The sequence below is a fragment of the Engystomops pustulosus genome, chromosome 8, assembly GCF_040894005.1.
Source record: "Engystomops pustulosus chromosome 8, aEngPut4.maternal, whole genome shotgun sequence".
Lineage (NCBI taxonomy): Eukaryota > Metazoa > Chordata > Amphibia > Anura > Leptodactylidae > Engystomops > Engystomops pustulosus.
In genome coordinates, this window is record NC_092418.1 from 59,229,227 (window position 1) to 59,246,877 (window position 17,651).

General features: G+C 42.0%; 1 protein-coding gene across 1 annotated transcript in view; it reads right to left on the reverse strand.

Moving 5' to 3' along the window:
• Window positions 1–17,651, reverse strand: part of LOC140076144 (3-hydroxyisobutyryl-CoA hydrolase, mitochondrial-like) — a 219,233-nt gene that overhangs the window by 134,861 nt on the left and 66,721 nt on the right. The window contains exon 4 of the mRNA XM_072122651.1: window positions 14,869–15,009. Within this exon, the coding sequence (XP_071978752.1) occupies window positions 14,869–15,009 (141 nt within the window). The remainder of the gene's footprint in view (window positions 1–14,868; window positions 15,010–17,651) is intronic.

The window sequence follows — 17,651 nt, forward strand, 5'->3', positions numbered from 1 at the left end:
AATCAAAATATATTAATTTTTCAATGCGTTTTACCCCGTAACAAAAAATAGCACCCATTTTTGACATTTTGAAAAATATTAAAAAACCTATAAAAAGTGATCAAAAGGTCGTACAGTCCTAAAAATGATATAATTGAAAATATTATCAAATGTCGCAAAAAATGACACCACCCACAGCTCCGTACAACAAAGTATAAAAAAGTTATTAGCGCCAGAAGATGGCAAAATAAAAAAAAAAAACATTTTTGTTCAGGAGGTTTTAATTTTTGTAAATGTATGAAATCATTATAAAACCTATACAAATTTGGTATCCCCGTAATCGTACCAACCCAAAGGATAAAGTAGATGTGTAATTTGGGCCACTCAGAGAAAGCCGTAATATCCAAGCCCACAAGAAAATGGCGCAAATGCGTTTTTTCACCATTTTCACTGCATTTGGATTTTTTTTTCCAGCTTCCCAGGACATGGCATGGAATATTCAATACCATCACTATGAAATGCAATTTGTTACGCAGAAAACAAGCCATCACACAGCTCTTTATGTGTAAAAATAAAAAAGTTATAGATTTTTGAAGGTGGGGAGTGAAAAATGGAAATGAAAAAACAGGAAAGGGCCCGGTCCTTAACCGGTTAAAAAGACGCAGCCAAAGTATTTGACAGGGTGGAGTGGATCTTCCTCTGGGAGGAGTTGAGAGGTTTTGGGTTTAGTTTAGAATTTATTAGATATGTCCAACTACTGTACTCTGAACTAATTAGAATAGGACAAGACAAGAAAAGTTTAGCAATACAAGAGATACACAACAGGGTTGTCCAGTATGTCTCATCCTTTTTGTGTTATTTCTTGAGTCTCTAGCAATCAAATGCAGGGATAATGAAGGCATTGTTGAATGGGGATGTAGTGGGAAAAATTACAAAATGTTGTTGTATGCTGAAGACCTTTAATTTCCGATTGATCAAACTGAGAGATCAGTTGCGGCAATAATGGATACAATAATGTGTTTCAGTCTAGAGGTTAATTGGACAAAGTCAAACATTTTACCACTGGATGACTTTGAGATTATTAATGCTGGAGATTTGAAAGTACTAACAAGGGGGGAAAGTATTGAATATCTTGGCATAAAGATTTTTTGCAAATCCTAGGACATATATAGACAACAATTTAGCAACAAACAAACAAACAACTAACAACAACTAACTTACAACTAACTAAAAACAACAAACAACTTTTCCTTATCCATTATTTAGGAAATAAATTAACCCCTTAAGGACGCAGCCTGTTTGCAGGTTAAGGCTCGCAACTTTTTTTTTAAATTTGACCAGTGTCTCTTCCTGTGGTAATAACTTTTCAACGCTTTAAGATATCTCTGTGATTTTGAGATTGTTTTCTCGTGAGACATTGTAGTTTATGTTAGTAGTGTCATTTCGGTGATCCGTTCCTTTTTTGGGGGGTAAAAATTCAAAAATGTAGGAAAAATTTGAAAAAAATGACTATTTTCAAAGTTTCAAATGTTATACTTTTTAGACAAAAAGTGATACCACAAATTTTTTTTGATAGAAACCTTTTGCCATTGGTCTTCTTTTTATATCCATTATTTTTTTTAAGTTTCCATTATTTTTATGGATGTGAGAAGGTTTGAAGTTTTAGTAGCAACTTCTCAGATTTTCTTGAAATTTGAAAAATGCGAACTTTTTGGTGATCAATTCAGTTTGGAAGTGCTCTATAAAGGCTTATGTACTATATACCCCCACAAGTAACACCATTTTATGAACCTAACATCTCAACCTATTCAAATCAGCATTTAAGAAGTCTGTTAACCCTTTAATTATTTTTCCGGAAGCATATGAAAATGGAGTGGAAATTTTGAAATTTCAATTTTGGATTTCAATCTTTCCAATTTAGCCCTAAAATGGATACATTCAGAAGGAATTTGAGGTAAATATATATTCCTAATTTCTTGCCCTGCTTCTTCCGAGTACGGCAATACCAGACATGTGGATGTCAGCTGCTGTTTCCCCGCACAGCGATGTCCAGAACAGAGTTAGCGATACTGGGAATTTGGAAAGCCAATTTGGCTGCAAATATTTTGTGGTGCCACAGTGTAATTGAAGAGCCCCTGAAGTAAAAGTACAATAGAAAACCCCCCAAAATGTCACCATTTCGGAAACTAGACCCCTCAAAGAATTTATCGGTGGTTGTGGTGAGCATTTTAACCCCCGACACGCTGGTCAAAATTTAATGCAAAGTAAATGGTGCAGAGTAAAAATTGCGTTTTTATCTCAAAAAAGTCATTTTAGTGCCTCATATACTGTGCCCAACCCATGCCACTTCAGACAAACACCCCAAAAATCATTCTGCGGGTTGTCCCGAGTACGGCAATACCACACATGTGCCAATAATTTACAGGCTGGGCACACAGAAGGGATGAGAATGGAAGGAGTGAAATTTTGATTTTCCAGCTCCGTTTTCACACGTTTGGATTTGGAGTGCCATGTCATGTTGGCAGGGCCCGTGAGGTGCCAGTGCAATAGAAACCCCCAATAAATTATACCATTACGGAAACTAGACCCCTCAAAGAATTTATCGGTGGTTGTGGTGAGCATTTTAACCCCCGACACGCTGGTCAAAATTGAATGCAAAGTAAATGGTGCAGAGTAAAAATTGCGTTTTTATCTCAAAAAAGTCATTTTAGTGCCTCATATACTGTGCCCAACCCATGCCACTTTAGACAAACACCCCAAAAATCATTCTGCGGGTTGTCCCGAGTACGGCAATACCACACATGTGCCAATAATTTACAGGCTGGGCACACGGCAGGGGTCAGGAAGAAAGAAGCACAATTTAGGTTTTCAAGCTTTGTTTTCACTAGATTGGTAATGGGGGGGTACCCCCGAGGTACCAGTACAATAGAAACCCCCAAGTAGTGAACCCATTTTGGAAAGGGCACCCCTCAAAGAATGTATGTAGGCTTGTAAGAGCATTTTAACCCCTAAGGTGCTGGCTCAAATGTAATACAAAGTGAGTAGTGCAGAGAAACAATTGTATTGCAATTTATCAAATATGCCATTGAAGTGACAAAAGTATTTTGCCCAACTCATGCCACTGGGGAAAAACACATCAAAAATCATTCTGCGGGTTACCCCGGTTAGGGCAATACCCCATAGGAGGCAATAATCTGTAGGATGGTGACACGGCAGGGCTCAAAAGGGAATAACTTGTTGGAGCACAGACATTGTACTTATTTTTTTTTCTTTTTGGCATCATGAAAGATTTGTAGATGCCAATAGGGGCCAGTACAGTAGAAACCCCTAAGAACTGACCCTATTTTGGAAACTACACCCCTCCATGAATTAATCTAGGGGTATAGTTAGCATTTTAACCCCACAGGTGGACCCCTGAAAAAGTGCAAAATGGATAGTGCATAGTAAAAAATATCTATTATGTCATTTTGTGCCCAGCTGCTGCCATGGGAGACAAACACCCTAAAAATCATGATGCATGTTTTCCCGGGTAAAGCATACGGGACAGTAATCTACAGGCTGGGCACATGGCAGGGCTTAGAAGGGAAGGTGCGGCATGATGTATAAGCTGTGCGTCAGGGTAACAACAGGGTACTCTAAAAATCCAGGGATGTATGATAAATTCGGAAGCAATCTTTCATACATAACCCTGGTTTTTCTGGGCATGTCTCACAGTGATGAATGGTGTCCTTCCGAATGCCATTTTTGGAGCACACCCTGCACCTCTTTTGTGACCTTCCCTTGCTGGCTGTTTGGGGAACTACTCCTGGAAAGTGCTGCCCTGGTACAATACGTGATGTGGCCTCACTTCCAGATGTGCTAGCACTCCCCCCTTCCTGGTCTCCAAAAAGAAAGTACTTTATTACCATCTCTTGAAATTCCAGGAAAGTTCCCCTCTGGCCGGCATATCGATGCAGCACATAAGCATTATACAATGCCATCTGCATGATGTGCACGGCCAGCTTCTTGTACCACACCCTCGACTTCCGCATGGCATTGTACGGCTGAAGCACAAGTCCACCCCTCCCATGTATTTGTTATAATCTAAAATACAGTCTGGCTTGGGGGTTTCTGTACTGGGACAGGGGTGGTGGTGTGCTCATGTATTGTGGTTAATACAAGGACCTCTCTCTTGTCCTTGTACTTAACACACAATACAGAGTCGCTGCATAGTGCCCTGCTTTCGTGCCTTTTAAGTTTTTGCCCAAGCAGCGACTTAGGGAGACCTCTCTGATTTCTGCGTACAGTGCCGCATGCCGCAGTATTTCTGGAAGTGAGGCACTTGAACAGGGTGGTGCTGGTGTAGAAATTGTCCAGGTAGAGGTGGTAGCCCTGGTCCAGCAGTGGGTGCACTAAATCCCACACTATCTTCCCTGTAACACCCAGGAAGGGGGGGCATTCTGGGGGCACTATAGTGGAGTCCTTCCCTTCATATACCCTGAACTTGTATGTGTAACCTGATGAACTTTCGCACAGCTTATACATTTTCACACCATATCTTGCCCTCTTATTGGGCAGGTACTGGCGGAATTGAAGTCTCCCTTTGAATTGTACCAGGGACTCGTCTATGCTCACATGTTTGGCGGGAGTATATGCCTGGGCAAACTTGGCACTAAAATGATCTAATATGGGCCTGACCTTAAATAACCGATCATAACTGGGGTCACCTCTGGGTGGGCACTGTGTGTTGTCAGTGTAGTGCAAAAACTTATGGATGGCTTCAAAGCGCATCCTGCTCATTGCCATGCGGAACATGGGGGTGTGGTACAGTATATCTGTGCTCCAGTAGTCCCTGATTGAAGGCTTCTTTACTATCCCCATAAGGAGTATTATGCCCCAATACTTGTGCATCTCTGCTGCAGTGACAGGGGTCCACCTGTAGGGTTGTGCATAAAAGGACGTGGGGTTTTGGGCAATATGTTGTGCAGCGTAGAGATTTGTCTGAAATATAATAATATTTAGCAGCTCCTCATCAAAAAAAAAAACTTAAAGTCTACAGCTCTGAGCCCTGTCGTGTCAAAGTTAATGCCAGGATGGCCCTAAAAGTCAGGGACCTGAGGGGTATAATTATCTGGGGCTACCCATGTGGGGTCAGTGGAAGCCCCAGACGCTTCTCCTGCAGAAGTCCCAGGCGCTTCTCCTGCAGAAGTCCCAGGCGCTTCTCCTGCAGAAGTCCCAGGCGCTTCTCCTGCAGAAGTCCCAGGCGCTTCTCCTGCAGAAGTCCCAGGCGCTACTCCTGCAGAAGTCCCAGGCGCTACTCCTGCAGAAGTCCCAGGCGCTACTCCTGCAGAAGTCCCAGGCGCTACTCCTGCAGAAGTCCCAGGCGCTACTCCTGCAGAAGTCCCAGGCGCTACTCCTGCAGAAGTCCCAGGCACTACTCCTGCAGAAGTCCCAGGCACTACTCCTGCAGAAGTCCCAGGCACTACTCCTGCAGAAGTCCCAGGCACTACTCCTGCAGAAGTCCCAGGCACTACTCCTGCAGAAGTCCCAGGCACTTCAATTGCAGAAGTCCCTGGAACCCTACGGCGCCTTCTTGGGGGTCCTTCCAGGTCACTGGAAGATGAGCAGGAGGATGATGATAGGTAAAAGGGACCATCATCCCCACTAGCTGACTCGGTGTCAGAGGCAAGCATGTTATATGCCTCCAACACGGTGTACGTCTTCTGAGACATTGCACACAAAAAAAAATAGAGAACAAGAAAAATTAGATAATGTGCACCAAACTACACGGATAAACCGTCTAGCAGGCACACAAAAAAAAAATATAATGCACACCAAACTACACGGACAAGCCGCACAGATGGCACACACAAAAAATAATGTGCACTAAACTACACGGACAAGCCGCACAGATAGCACACAAAAAAAATAGCTAAGTACGGGTACACCTACGGCGTTCTGGAAAAAAATATTACCAGGCACCGAAAAAAAACCTATGTGCACCGCGCAAAAAGGCGCTACAAATGCACCTAGCTTGCCCTAAGACAAACTAACTACCGCTAAGACTGCTAAAGATTCTGTGCAGCGCTATTCACACGGCGCACTGAAAAGTGCGTCCAGTGCAGAACAACGCTAACACAGCGCACTGAAAAGTGCGTTTGGGTTCAGAAGGGACAGACAGGGAAAAACGGAAGACACGTGGGATCACACAAGGCGATCACACAGGGAACACACAGGACACAGGAGAAAACAGATAGGGATGGGAATTTGTAGGGAACAATAGGGATCAGATAAGGATCAGAACACTATTTATAGTGTAAAAGTGTATTTTGGTGCACAGTAACGCTCTTTCCTCTCTCCAGCGATACCAAACCAAAATGGTGCCGCTGGAGGAAGAGGAAAGTGCTAAAAGCACGTTTTTTAGCCTAAAATCGCTGTAATTGGCCAGTCAGGTTTGACTGGCCAATCACGGCGATCGGCGGGCGGGACCGATTTGATTGGTCGGGTGACGGTCGGGAACTCCTCCTGCCTCTGTCACCCAAATCTCATCCCGATGTCACCACGTCTTGCGGCGTGGTGACAATTCTAAAATAGTATGCGCTCGCGCAGTAGCTGTACTGCGCTGAGCGCCAATAGTGGGAAGCTGCGCAGTAGAGCTACGGCGCGGAGCGTTAAGGGGTTAAAGCATGCAGGAAAATTACCATTATCTCAGGTAGATAGGCTGGCACTTATAAAGATGTTTATATTACCACAGATGCTAAATGTTATTGCTGTTACTCCAATATGGATTAATGGTAACATCATCAAGAGATTATTGAAGGACTTAATCTGGGGAAGGAAAAGGGTACGAATAAAGCTAAAATTGTTAATAAACCGAAAGGCAATTGCAGAAAAAGTGAATTTAAACACTAATAATGGGTTCGTTTTGTTAGAATCAGGGGTCCTTTATCACCCAGCTTTATCATGTTTATCACTAGGTAGATGCTTCAGAAAAGTAAGGGATCGGGTTAAGAAGCATTATGGAATAAATAGTAGCACAAAATATTCCCCTTTATGGTATAACTATTATTTAAAAGAATTGTGGAAATTTCACTGAAGTTTTTTGGGGAAAATAAAGGTACCATGTAAACTCGAGTATTAGCTGAGACCCCTAATCTTACCACCAAAACCGTGAAAACCTATTGATTCGAGTATAAGCCGAGGGCGGGAAATGCATTGGTCACATCCTCCCAGTATATAACCAGCCCCTTGTAGTATATAGCCAGCACCCAGCAGTATATAGTCAGCCATCCCCCAGTAGTATATAGCCATCCCCTAGTACCGTGGTGGCGAACCTATGGCACGGGTGCCAGAGGTGGCACTCAGAGCCATTTCTGTGGGCACTCAGACCATCACCCCAGGACAGAGTTTACCAAATAGGACAAAATCCAACTGCGGTCCCAGGCAACTTAAGAGATGCTGCTCTAAGCTCCATTTTAAAGTGACGTTTCATTGGCTGTTTGGATCTGGGGGAAGAGTGAGAGGGAGTTGACAGAAGTGCATTATCTTTGGAGGTCCTCCTGCTGAACCCACCATTCTTCCTCTATAGAGAGACTCTGAAGAGAAGCTACAGCGAGAGTCTGAGTTTGCCCCCCTCAGGGGGCCGATACAATTGAAAGATGAAGAAGGACAGGTAGCAATAAGTTACTGCTAAAAATGCCATGTTGGCACTTCACGGTAAATAAGTGGATTTTTGTTGTAGTTTGGGCAATCTGTCTCCAAAAGGTTCGCCATCACTGCCCTAGTATATAGCCAGCCAGCCCCCAGTAGTATATAGTCTACCAGCCCCAATGTAGTATTCAGCCACCCAGCCCCATGTAGTATACAGCCAGCCAGCCCCATGTAGTATACAGCCCGCTAGCCCTGAGTAGTATACAGCCAGCCCCCAGTAGTATACAGCCAGACAGCCCCCAGTAGTATACAGCAAGCCCCATGTAATATACAGCCAGCCAGCCCGCAGTTTGTAAAGCACATTTAAAAAAACGAACATAAAGCTAATATGGTGGATAATATATGTAAAGATTTATGACCTTCCGATTATTGGATAGCACACTTATCCCAAATTATTATTATTATTATTATTTTTTTCCCCTTCTTCTCTTTGGTTTATGTCTGTGTATGCCGCCGTTTGCTCTAAGCTTTAAGGGACGGTTTGTGTAGTCTATAAGGACTAAAGAAATCCTGGATGGACCCTTTCACGGATCTCATATTGTCAGAGGACGAACATCATCTGTCCTGGACTATATACGATTACATGGTTTGCACTGAAGCATGGACAATTCACCCACCAAGCAGAGATAGGGAGGGAGTGGGAGTGGTGTTAGGGGTGTTTTTGCTGTAATGTTTATGTTGTTTAAATGCAAAAAATTGGAAAACTACTGTTTGGTTTTCAATAAACATTTATTTGATCAAATAAAAAAAATAAAAAACGAACATACATACTCACTTTCAGGCAGTCCCGATGCCCAGCGCAGCTCCCCAATGCTCCGGTCCCCTCCTCTTCTTTCTTCTCTTTGCTGTAACAGCCGGCAGAGACGCGGCTACACCAACTAATAGAGCATAGAGAAGACAGAAGAGGATCGGGAGCCGCGCCGAGCAACGGGGCGCCAGAGGGTATGTAGATTTATTTTTTTTTATTGACTCGTAGATACGGTATTATCTAATTTCAGAAATCTTTACAGAAGGTAGATTAATATCCTTTACTATGATGAGGTAATTATTTTAATATAGGTGATAAATGTTACTTTCAATACATGCAGTTATTTCCCAGAGTAAGAATTATAGGGGAGAAACAAATTCTAATAGTAAATAAGCATCACATATTGGATTTTTTTTTTAAAATGAAGTGGGAAAAAAATATTATCTTGGATATATAAATGTGACTCTTTGCAGCATGGCAATAGGGTAAAGTGGATGGAGGATATTGGGGTGTTATCAGAAAACCAATGGGCAAGCATCCTTCATTGCAAGTCCAGCAATCTTGGAGTCCTATAAATTAATACAGTTCAAGATAGTTTATAGATTATATTATACTCCAAAAATTATAAATCAGTTAAAGACAGAAAAATGCCAAAAAGATGTCAGGATATTATTGCAGGTTTCATGCATATGAAGTGGTATTGTAGGTGTGTACTTCAATTTTGGGAGGAAGTCAATTCAAATATAATAGGCTCCCACTTCCAAATCAAATGGATGGCGATAGCACTGCAGGTAACCCAATCTATGTTAATAATTTAATTCAAAGGGTGGAAAATGATTAAAAAAGAAAAGAAGATCAAATCATTTGTAATAATAATTAAATAAATAAATGTCCCATAATCTCCCCAGTTGCACATAAAATGCAACTGAAGAATATATAAAGTATATTAAACACACAAAAAAGTACATATTAATCTGTACCATAAATCTAAATCAATATTGAATCTGCTCGGTGAACGACGTAAAATAAAAACGACGAAAAACTTCCCGTAATATACAATTTTTCATCAAACACCATCACAAAAAATGTTCTAAAAAGTGGTCAAAAAAATTATGTTCCCTAATATGATACGACTGAAAAGACCAACTCTTTTTGCAAAAAGTAAGCCCTCAACCAGATCTGACAACAGAAAAATACAGAAGATATGGCCCTGAAAAGATGTCGATATTAAAATATTCCGGTATTCCAATATTGGTTTTGCTCAGTAAAATTGAGCAAAAATAAGAAAACATATAAATGAGGTATCAACACAATTGTAGTGAACCAGAGAATACAGATAAAATATTATTTTTACGTGAATGGAGGTATAAAAAAGGGATAAAAATCCTAAATAAAATTTGATAATTTTGTTTGTGTCCCCCTTGAAATAGTTAATAAAATCTCATGAATAAGCTATAGACCCCCAAAATGAATTATCTATACATTGTATCTCAGCCAGCAAATAATAAGCCAAAAATTACCCAAAAAATTTATAGCCTGTACATTGTGACAATCTAAATCTACTGTGAATGGCGCTGCTTTCATTCTATGTCCAGCCATGTGCCCATACAGCAGTTTACTACCACACATGGGGTATCAGTACACTCGGGAGAAATTGGGCAAACGTTGCAGAGTTCTACAGATTTCTACATTTAACTTATTATGAAACTGTCAGTTTTGGCCTAAATTAATGTATTTGTAAAAAAATTCAAAAGTTTTTAAATCACAGGTCCATATTCTTTTCACCCATGTGAAACACTTAAAGAAGTTGTTTTACATATGTTGATTGATGAAGTTTCTATACAGGCAGTCCCCGGGTTACGTACAAGATAGGCTCTGTAGGTCTGTTCTTAAGTCGATTTGTATGCAAGTCGGAACCGTATATATTATAATTGTAACCCCGTCCAAATTTGTTTTGGTCTCTTTGACAATTGGATTTAAAAAATGTTGGGTTGTCATCAGAACCAGGACTAACAATAAAGCTTAATTACAGACACCTTTGATAACTATTATAGCTGTTTATTGTAGCCTATGGCTAAAGTACAGTAAATTACCAATTACCAGAGGTCCGTTTGTAACTAGGGGTCGTCTGTAAGTCGGGTGTTCTTAAGAAGGGGACCGCCTGTAGTTGGGTAATTTATGGGGTTTTACTATTATTTAGGCCTTTCAAACTCGCTTGAAAGCTGTCCAAAAAGGGGAAAAAGAGCACACAGCGCCGGCAATGTATACAATTCAATAGTTATAAGAAGAGATAATCTGGTTACAGAAGTGGTTTGTACATAGAAATATCTTAACTGTGCTGCTGCAATTGACCTTTAAACCGAGACTGACAGGTGTCGGATCAATATGTTCATGGAAGAGATGAAAAAACGATAAAAGTCTTGAAATGCGCTGCTTGGTAAATTCAAATTCTTTTTTATTTTTCAAAGACAAATACAGGATGGACTACGCGTTTCGGGAACGAACCGTTCCCTTCATCAGGTCCGATAATATATTCTGAAAGAATATTTAACATAAAATTGCATAAGATCAACGGGTTCAAGACGTACATAGTATTAAAAATAGTATAAAGTACATATATTATAATAATAAAAAATGGAGGGTTAAATAGATGCTTAAAATATTATTATGATGTTAATTTATATACAAATAGATAAAAGTGTGGCCACGTGATTATGACATGAAACACAAGTAAAATGCATCAGGTTCATGGAGAATAAAAGTGGCAGTAGAGAAGTTACATTTGGTTCTTAATTAGGAAGCGGAAATACATTAATAGGTAGTAATAGTAATTAAATTCATACGGGACAGTAAAAAAATATATATAAATAAATAAATTCATTCAGAAGGGATAGCAAAAAAATTAGATTGTAGTCACCCACCCTACAGTGTAGTAGACGTCGAAGTGGTAGACAATTCTTATCCCAATGTTTGAATGAAGGGTAGTAGCAGCTGTAGATAATTTAAATGGATGTGTAAATACATTATGGAGGGTGTATAAAGCGTCTAATCAAAGGGGCAGGGTGCTATTACCTGCCTACTTCAGAGTTCTGATGTCGTCTATGTAAGTAGAGGATACCTGTAATGTGCATACAGAGGATTAGGTGATGGTAGATATTGCCATCAGGAGGGATGGCAAAATGGAAGTGTAGGTACTTACGGCGCGTGGTGGAGAGGAAGGTGCGCGGTAATCCAGCTAGAACGCTGTATGTGGCGCTCACGCTGGCAGCCTGGACTTAAATGCCAGTGGGAGGCTGGAATGCGCATGCGCCAAAATTTGGCGCGTGCGCCAAAAAAAAATTTTTTCTTTTTTTTTTTTCCTTTTCTTTCCTTCTTCCTTTTTTAGATAAGATTGCAATGATGGTAAAAGCTGTGGTAGGAAGTATATTCTAGCAGGGGTGAAGGATTGATAATATTAGTGATAAGTACATGAAGTTTGGAAATATTAAAATGAGGTGAAAGTATGTCATGGGAGGAATGTACTCGATATTGGAACTGAGGGGAGAAACGGGTCAATTCGGGATCCTGATGTGGTAAAAGTGTATATGTATACATAGATATGGCTATTATACACGTTCCAGCGATTCATTAAGCCCATATGGGCACATGGTGTTTAGTTTAAAAATCCAAAAATGTTCTCTTTTGATGAGTTGGGATAGATGGTCAGGATGATCATTAGGAATTCTTTCAATGGGAATTAGGCTTAACCCCTTCCCGCCGCGGCCCTTTTTCGATTTTGCGTTTTACATACTTTGGTGTATGGAGCTGTGGGTGGTGTCGTTTTTTACGGATTTTGATGACGTTTACAATGTTATCATTTTTAGGACTGTACGACCTTTTGATCACTTTTTATAGAATTTTTGAAAAAATTTTAAATGGCAAAAAAGTGCCATTTTCGACTTTGGGCACGATTTTTCGTTACGGAGTTAAACGCAGTGAAAAACCGTTATCATATTTTGATAGATCGGGCATTTTCGGACGCAGCAATACCTAATGTGTTTATGATTTTTACTGTTTATTTATATTTATATCAATTCTAGGGAAAGGGGGGTGATTTTAATTTTTAGGTTTTTTTATTATAATTTTAACTTTTTTTTTATTTTTACTATTTTTCAGACTCCCTAGGGTACTTTAACCCTAGGTTGTCTGATCGATCCTATCATATACTGCCATACTACAGTATGGCAGTATATGGGGATTTTACTACTCATACATTACCATGTGCTGACAGCACATGGTAATGAATGGGATAACCCGAAGTAGCTTCGGGTCTTCGTGAGACCCGAAGTTACCATGGCGACGGATCGCCGCTCCCCGATGACGTCACGGGGAGCGACGATCCACTTTTTGAAGGGCGATCAGCGGTAAAACACCCGCGATCGGTGCCGGCAATATGCAGCAAATATGCAGCAATATGCAGCAAAGACTTACCGGCTATGGAGAGGGCTCGGAAGTATGCAAATATGTTTTCCAAAGTGTTAAATGGAAAACAATGCCTCCTTTTGCCACCTTGATAGGCAGCCTCCTCCAGAGACTTGAGAGACACAGAAGAAGTCAGGACAGCCAGAGGTGTCACTACGCAGCTTGAGTGGCATTCTGTTCGTCAACGCAGGACCTCCCCAGTCTTCCAGTTGAGGACCGGGGCATGAAGTTGCAGCCATAAAAGACCCAGGAGAAGAGATGAGGTGGACTGTGGCAAAACACAGAAGAACAGTCTTTCCTTGTACCAAAAGTGTAGAGGTCCAGCATCCAGGCAAAAAAAATGTAATATATTGAGCAAGTTTACTTACTCAATATATTACTTTTTTCCTGGATGCTTACTCAATATATTACTTTTTGCCTGGATGCTGGAACTACTCTTTTGGTACTGTGGATATACTGACTGATCACCACAGAGTGTGTCCGGCTGCACATTCAAGTCGGCATTAACCCATTATCGGTTGGTAGCTGAAAATATTTCTTTTTCTTTTTTACAGTCTTTCCTTTTGAAGAGCTCCAACTTGAAAACTGACAGGCTCAGTGCGCTACCAGACCAGATCGGAATGAAGCTGACCGAGGAAATGACCAGAGGTTTTTGGAGAGGAACCACTGGAATGTGATGCCGGGAGAGCAGAGCGACATCCACAAAGTTCCCAGCAGAACCAGAGTCCAGGAAGGCTGAAACTTGCACAGGAATGTGGGTATCGACACTGAGGAGCACAGGAACCGTCAGGCGTGGAGAAGCTTTATTCACACCTAGGGATGCTTCTACCAGAAGCCCTAGGTGCTGGAGTTTCCTAGACGTTGGAGATGAACAGGACAAGCCTTGGAGCTTGAAGTGCTTAGGACTGGCACAATACAAGCACTCTCTTTACAATGTCTGGAATGTTCCTGGATGGTGAGTCGGGCTTGGTCCATTTGCATAGGCTCCTCTGCAGATGCGGCCGGACTTGTGGTTGCTCGTGAAGCAACTCCTCAGCACGCTACATGAACCGCACATCAGGTGGCCAGGGTGATGAGACCACTCAGAGTAGCCGGCAGGTCACAGGCGGCGATGCATGTTTGACCTGAGATGACAGTAAACAGTCCGCAGTTGCTGACAGGGCCTCGTCATTCCAGGAGAGCCCGGAAGCCAGGGTACGGAACTTGATAGCATTCTCGCCTATGGAGGAGTCGCCTTTGCGTATGCTTAGCAGTGCCTTTTCAGTTGAGGAGGCTCGAGCAGATTTCTCGAACGTGGACTGGAATTCAGCCAGGACTGCTGTACGGGTAGCCGTGAATGGATCACCCTTGTCCCATAGACAAACCTAGTGCAATATTAAAGGTAAGATTCTCCTCCTTAATACAATACTAGAAATGTGTTTTAGGTGCCACAGAAAAATCATGATGTGGTAAAAGCCCACTCATATTACTTACCCTTTCAGGCACTCCTACTCTCCTGCACCGACATAGGCCCCTCTCTATTTATAGAAGCGGCACATTCCATTCCTACAAGTTACACCCGCCTGGCAGGCCAACCGGTCTCCTGACCTCATACATGATACACATTGAAACTAATTGTTACATCAGGCGCAGGGATGGGTGGACATGCCAGGTGGGCTGAAGTTATTGGAACAGAGGGTAAACAGAGTTTAAATAAGCACGTTAATAGGATTATTGTAAGCTGGTGATTTGTGAACATAAGAGTTGCTTGCACTCGGCGTGCGGTTACATGTTCAACTTTATTGTGATTTGAAACACGATACAACTACACTAGGGGAGGGGCTTTTGCTAATTGCATTTCATAACGCATAAAACAGGTTGGATTGCATAATACAGGTTCATTGTGTATTGTACAGCATGCACTACTTGCTAGCACACACCTGGACTTGTTAATGTAAACTGATATATTGCTAAGAGCCACAATTATAAGTTTCCATCATACAAATACTTACTTTTAGCTGATTGTAGATGAGGCGAGACATATTTAGATTCAAAGCATTCAGAGCCTTTGGCCTATTCAGAGTGATCAATCCTGAACAGCCATGTTTTTCCAGAAGAACCTCTGCATCTGGAGCTTTCTGACCGGACATACGCTGTGAAAAAGGGAAAAAAATATTAAGAATAGAAAAACACCTTAAATTGAATCTGTCAGGTAGATATAGCCCATAAACTTAAGATTCTATCGCATTTACTGTAAGGAGTCTCTCTGCATGATGATATTGAAATTTATCAGCGGATCCAGTGACTTATTAGAGTAAACCTCCCAGTGTACATTTTCATCCAGTTTCAGACTGATGTTTACAAGAGGACAGAGGAGATGGGGGTGTGGGAGCCTTATTCAGGAACACCAAATGCACAGGAATAGTATACAGAGTGGAAAAGGTTTGGAGGTTCATTTTATAATTCACAGATGCCGCTGACTCATGTCAATATCATCTTGCACAACAACTTAGTACAGAAAGAGAGGTAGGACCTATAGTTTGGAGGGATGTGCCTGAAAGGTTCTCTGTGATGTACATATAGGTACAAGGGAGATTCACAGCCAGATACTGTCCTGTTCATAAAGCCACCCATATCCCTTACCTCCCCCTAGCCCAATTGTAATTAGCCTAATGGAGATAGCTAGAGTGTTACCTAACACTGCAGGGGGCTGAGCTTCAAAGTATTCCCTCAGCCACGGCATCTTCAAAAGGCTTGAGAAGATTTTCCCCCCATTTTCCAACAAGAGACGATGGGGCACATCTACATACCCATCCCGTCGTGATCCCCGAGGTGCATTTTTCCGACGAGGATTCGGAGCTGCCATGATTCACTAAGATCGTGCGTCCAATTTCCTGCATGTGTCGCTTCCCCGCTGAGGTCCGCCGGAGTTCACCTTCCTCCTGGTGCAAGTAAGTGTTTTGCTTGCGACACAATTTAAATCCCGCGCTTAGTCCAAATCAGTCGGTTGGTCAGACGGCGACGTCCCCCAATATTTGTCGCATGAAAGTCAGCGCAATTGCGCCAAAAACCAATCGCATTCGCCAAAAAGCCCAGTTAATAAAAAAATCGGGAACCCGACGAAAATGCGATCCATGGACCCTTAGTAAATGTGCCCCAATGAGTCATAAAAATATCAGACCAATACAATGATTTGGGACAGTTATGGAGTAATGGTCCATCTCAGCAGTAAGTAATTGGAACCTGTATCAGAGTATCATATCAATATGTCTAATTAGGTTCTAGCATCTTTGGGTCCATTGATAAACATATCTCAGGATGGGACCATAGCAAATGTGTGAGGTTTGGAATCAATGAGATCCAGGGATTCACCCAGATCCAATGATACCAGAACCCTGACCCTATGACTTCCTCTTGAGAAGCTATGACTTCTCCAAAGTTCTGGACTTAATACCAAGAAGGTGAACTCTGGCGGACCTGGGCGGGGCAGCGACGGATGCAGGATCTCGGGCGCACGAGCTTTGTGAATCGAGCCAGACCAGGTGAGTAAATTTGCCCCAATGAGTCATAAAAAATATCAGACCAATACGTTGATTAGGGGCAGTAATGGAGTAATGGTCCATCTCAGTCCGCAGGCAAACACATATCAATATGTCTATTTAGGTTCTAGCATCCTTGGGTCAAGAAATATACATATCTCGGGAGGGGACCATAGCAAATGGGTCAGTTTTGGTATCAATGCAATCCAGGGATTCACCCCGATCCAATGACACCAGAACCCTGACCCAATGACTTTCCTTTGAGAAGCTATGATTTCTTCTAGTTTCTAGACTTAATGCCAGGTAGGAGGGTTCTATGAGCCCTCCTGGGGGAGACCAAAGGTGTGTCTGCACCTCTTATAATCAGAACACCCCTGATGCTTTCGTCTTTTGTCTGGGAAACCATTTACCATCAAGTGCAGAGGAGAGATCCTAAGGTGTGGACTATCAGGTTCCATTAGGACCACACATGAGGTAACTAACATACAGTTTGCTGATACTTGTAGTTCTATATATAATATATATTATATATATATATTACACTCACCGGCCACTTTATTAGGTACACCATGCTAGTAACGGGTTGGACCCCCTTTTGCCTTCAGAACTGCCTCAATTCTTCATGGCATAGATTCAACAAGGTGCTGGAAGCATTTCTCAGAGATTTTGGTCCATATTGACATGATGGCATCACACAGTTGCCGCAGATTTGTCGGCTGCACATCCATGATGCGAATCTCCCTTTCCACCACATCCCAAAGATGCTCTATTGGATTGAGATCTGGTGACTGTGGAGGCCATTTGAGTACAGTGAACTCATTGTCATGTTCAAGAAACCAGTCTGAGATGATTCCAGCTTTATGACCTGGCGCATTATCCTGCTGAAAGTAGCCAACAGATGTTGGGTACATTGTGGTCATGAAGGGATGGACATGGTCAGCAATAATATTCAGGTAGGCTGTGGCGTTGCAACGATGCTCAATTAGTACCAAGGGGCCCAAAGAGTGCCAAGAAAATATTCCCCACACCATGACACCACCACCACCAGCCTGAACCGTTGATACAAGGCAGGATGGATCCATGCTTTCATGTTGTTGACGCCAAATTCTGACCCTACCATCCGAATGTCGCAGCAGAAATCGAGACTCATCAGACCAGGCAACTTTTTTCCAATCTTCTACTGTCCAATTTGGATGAGCTTGTGCAAATTGTAGCCTCAGTTTCGTGTTCTTAGCTGAAAGGAGTGGCACCCGGTG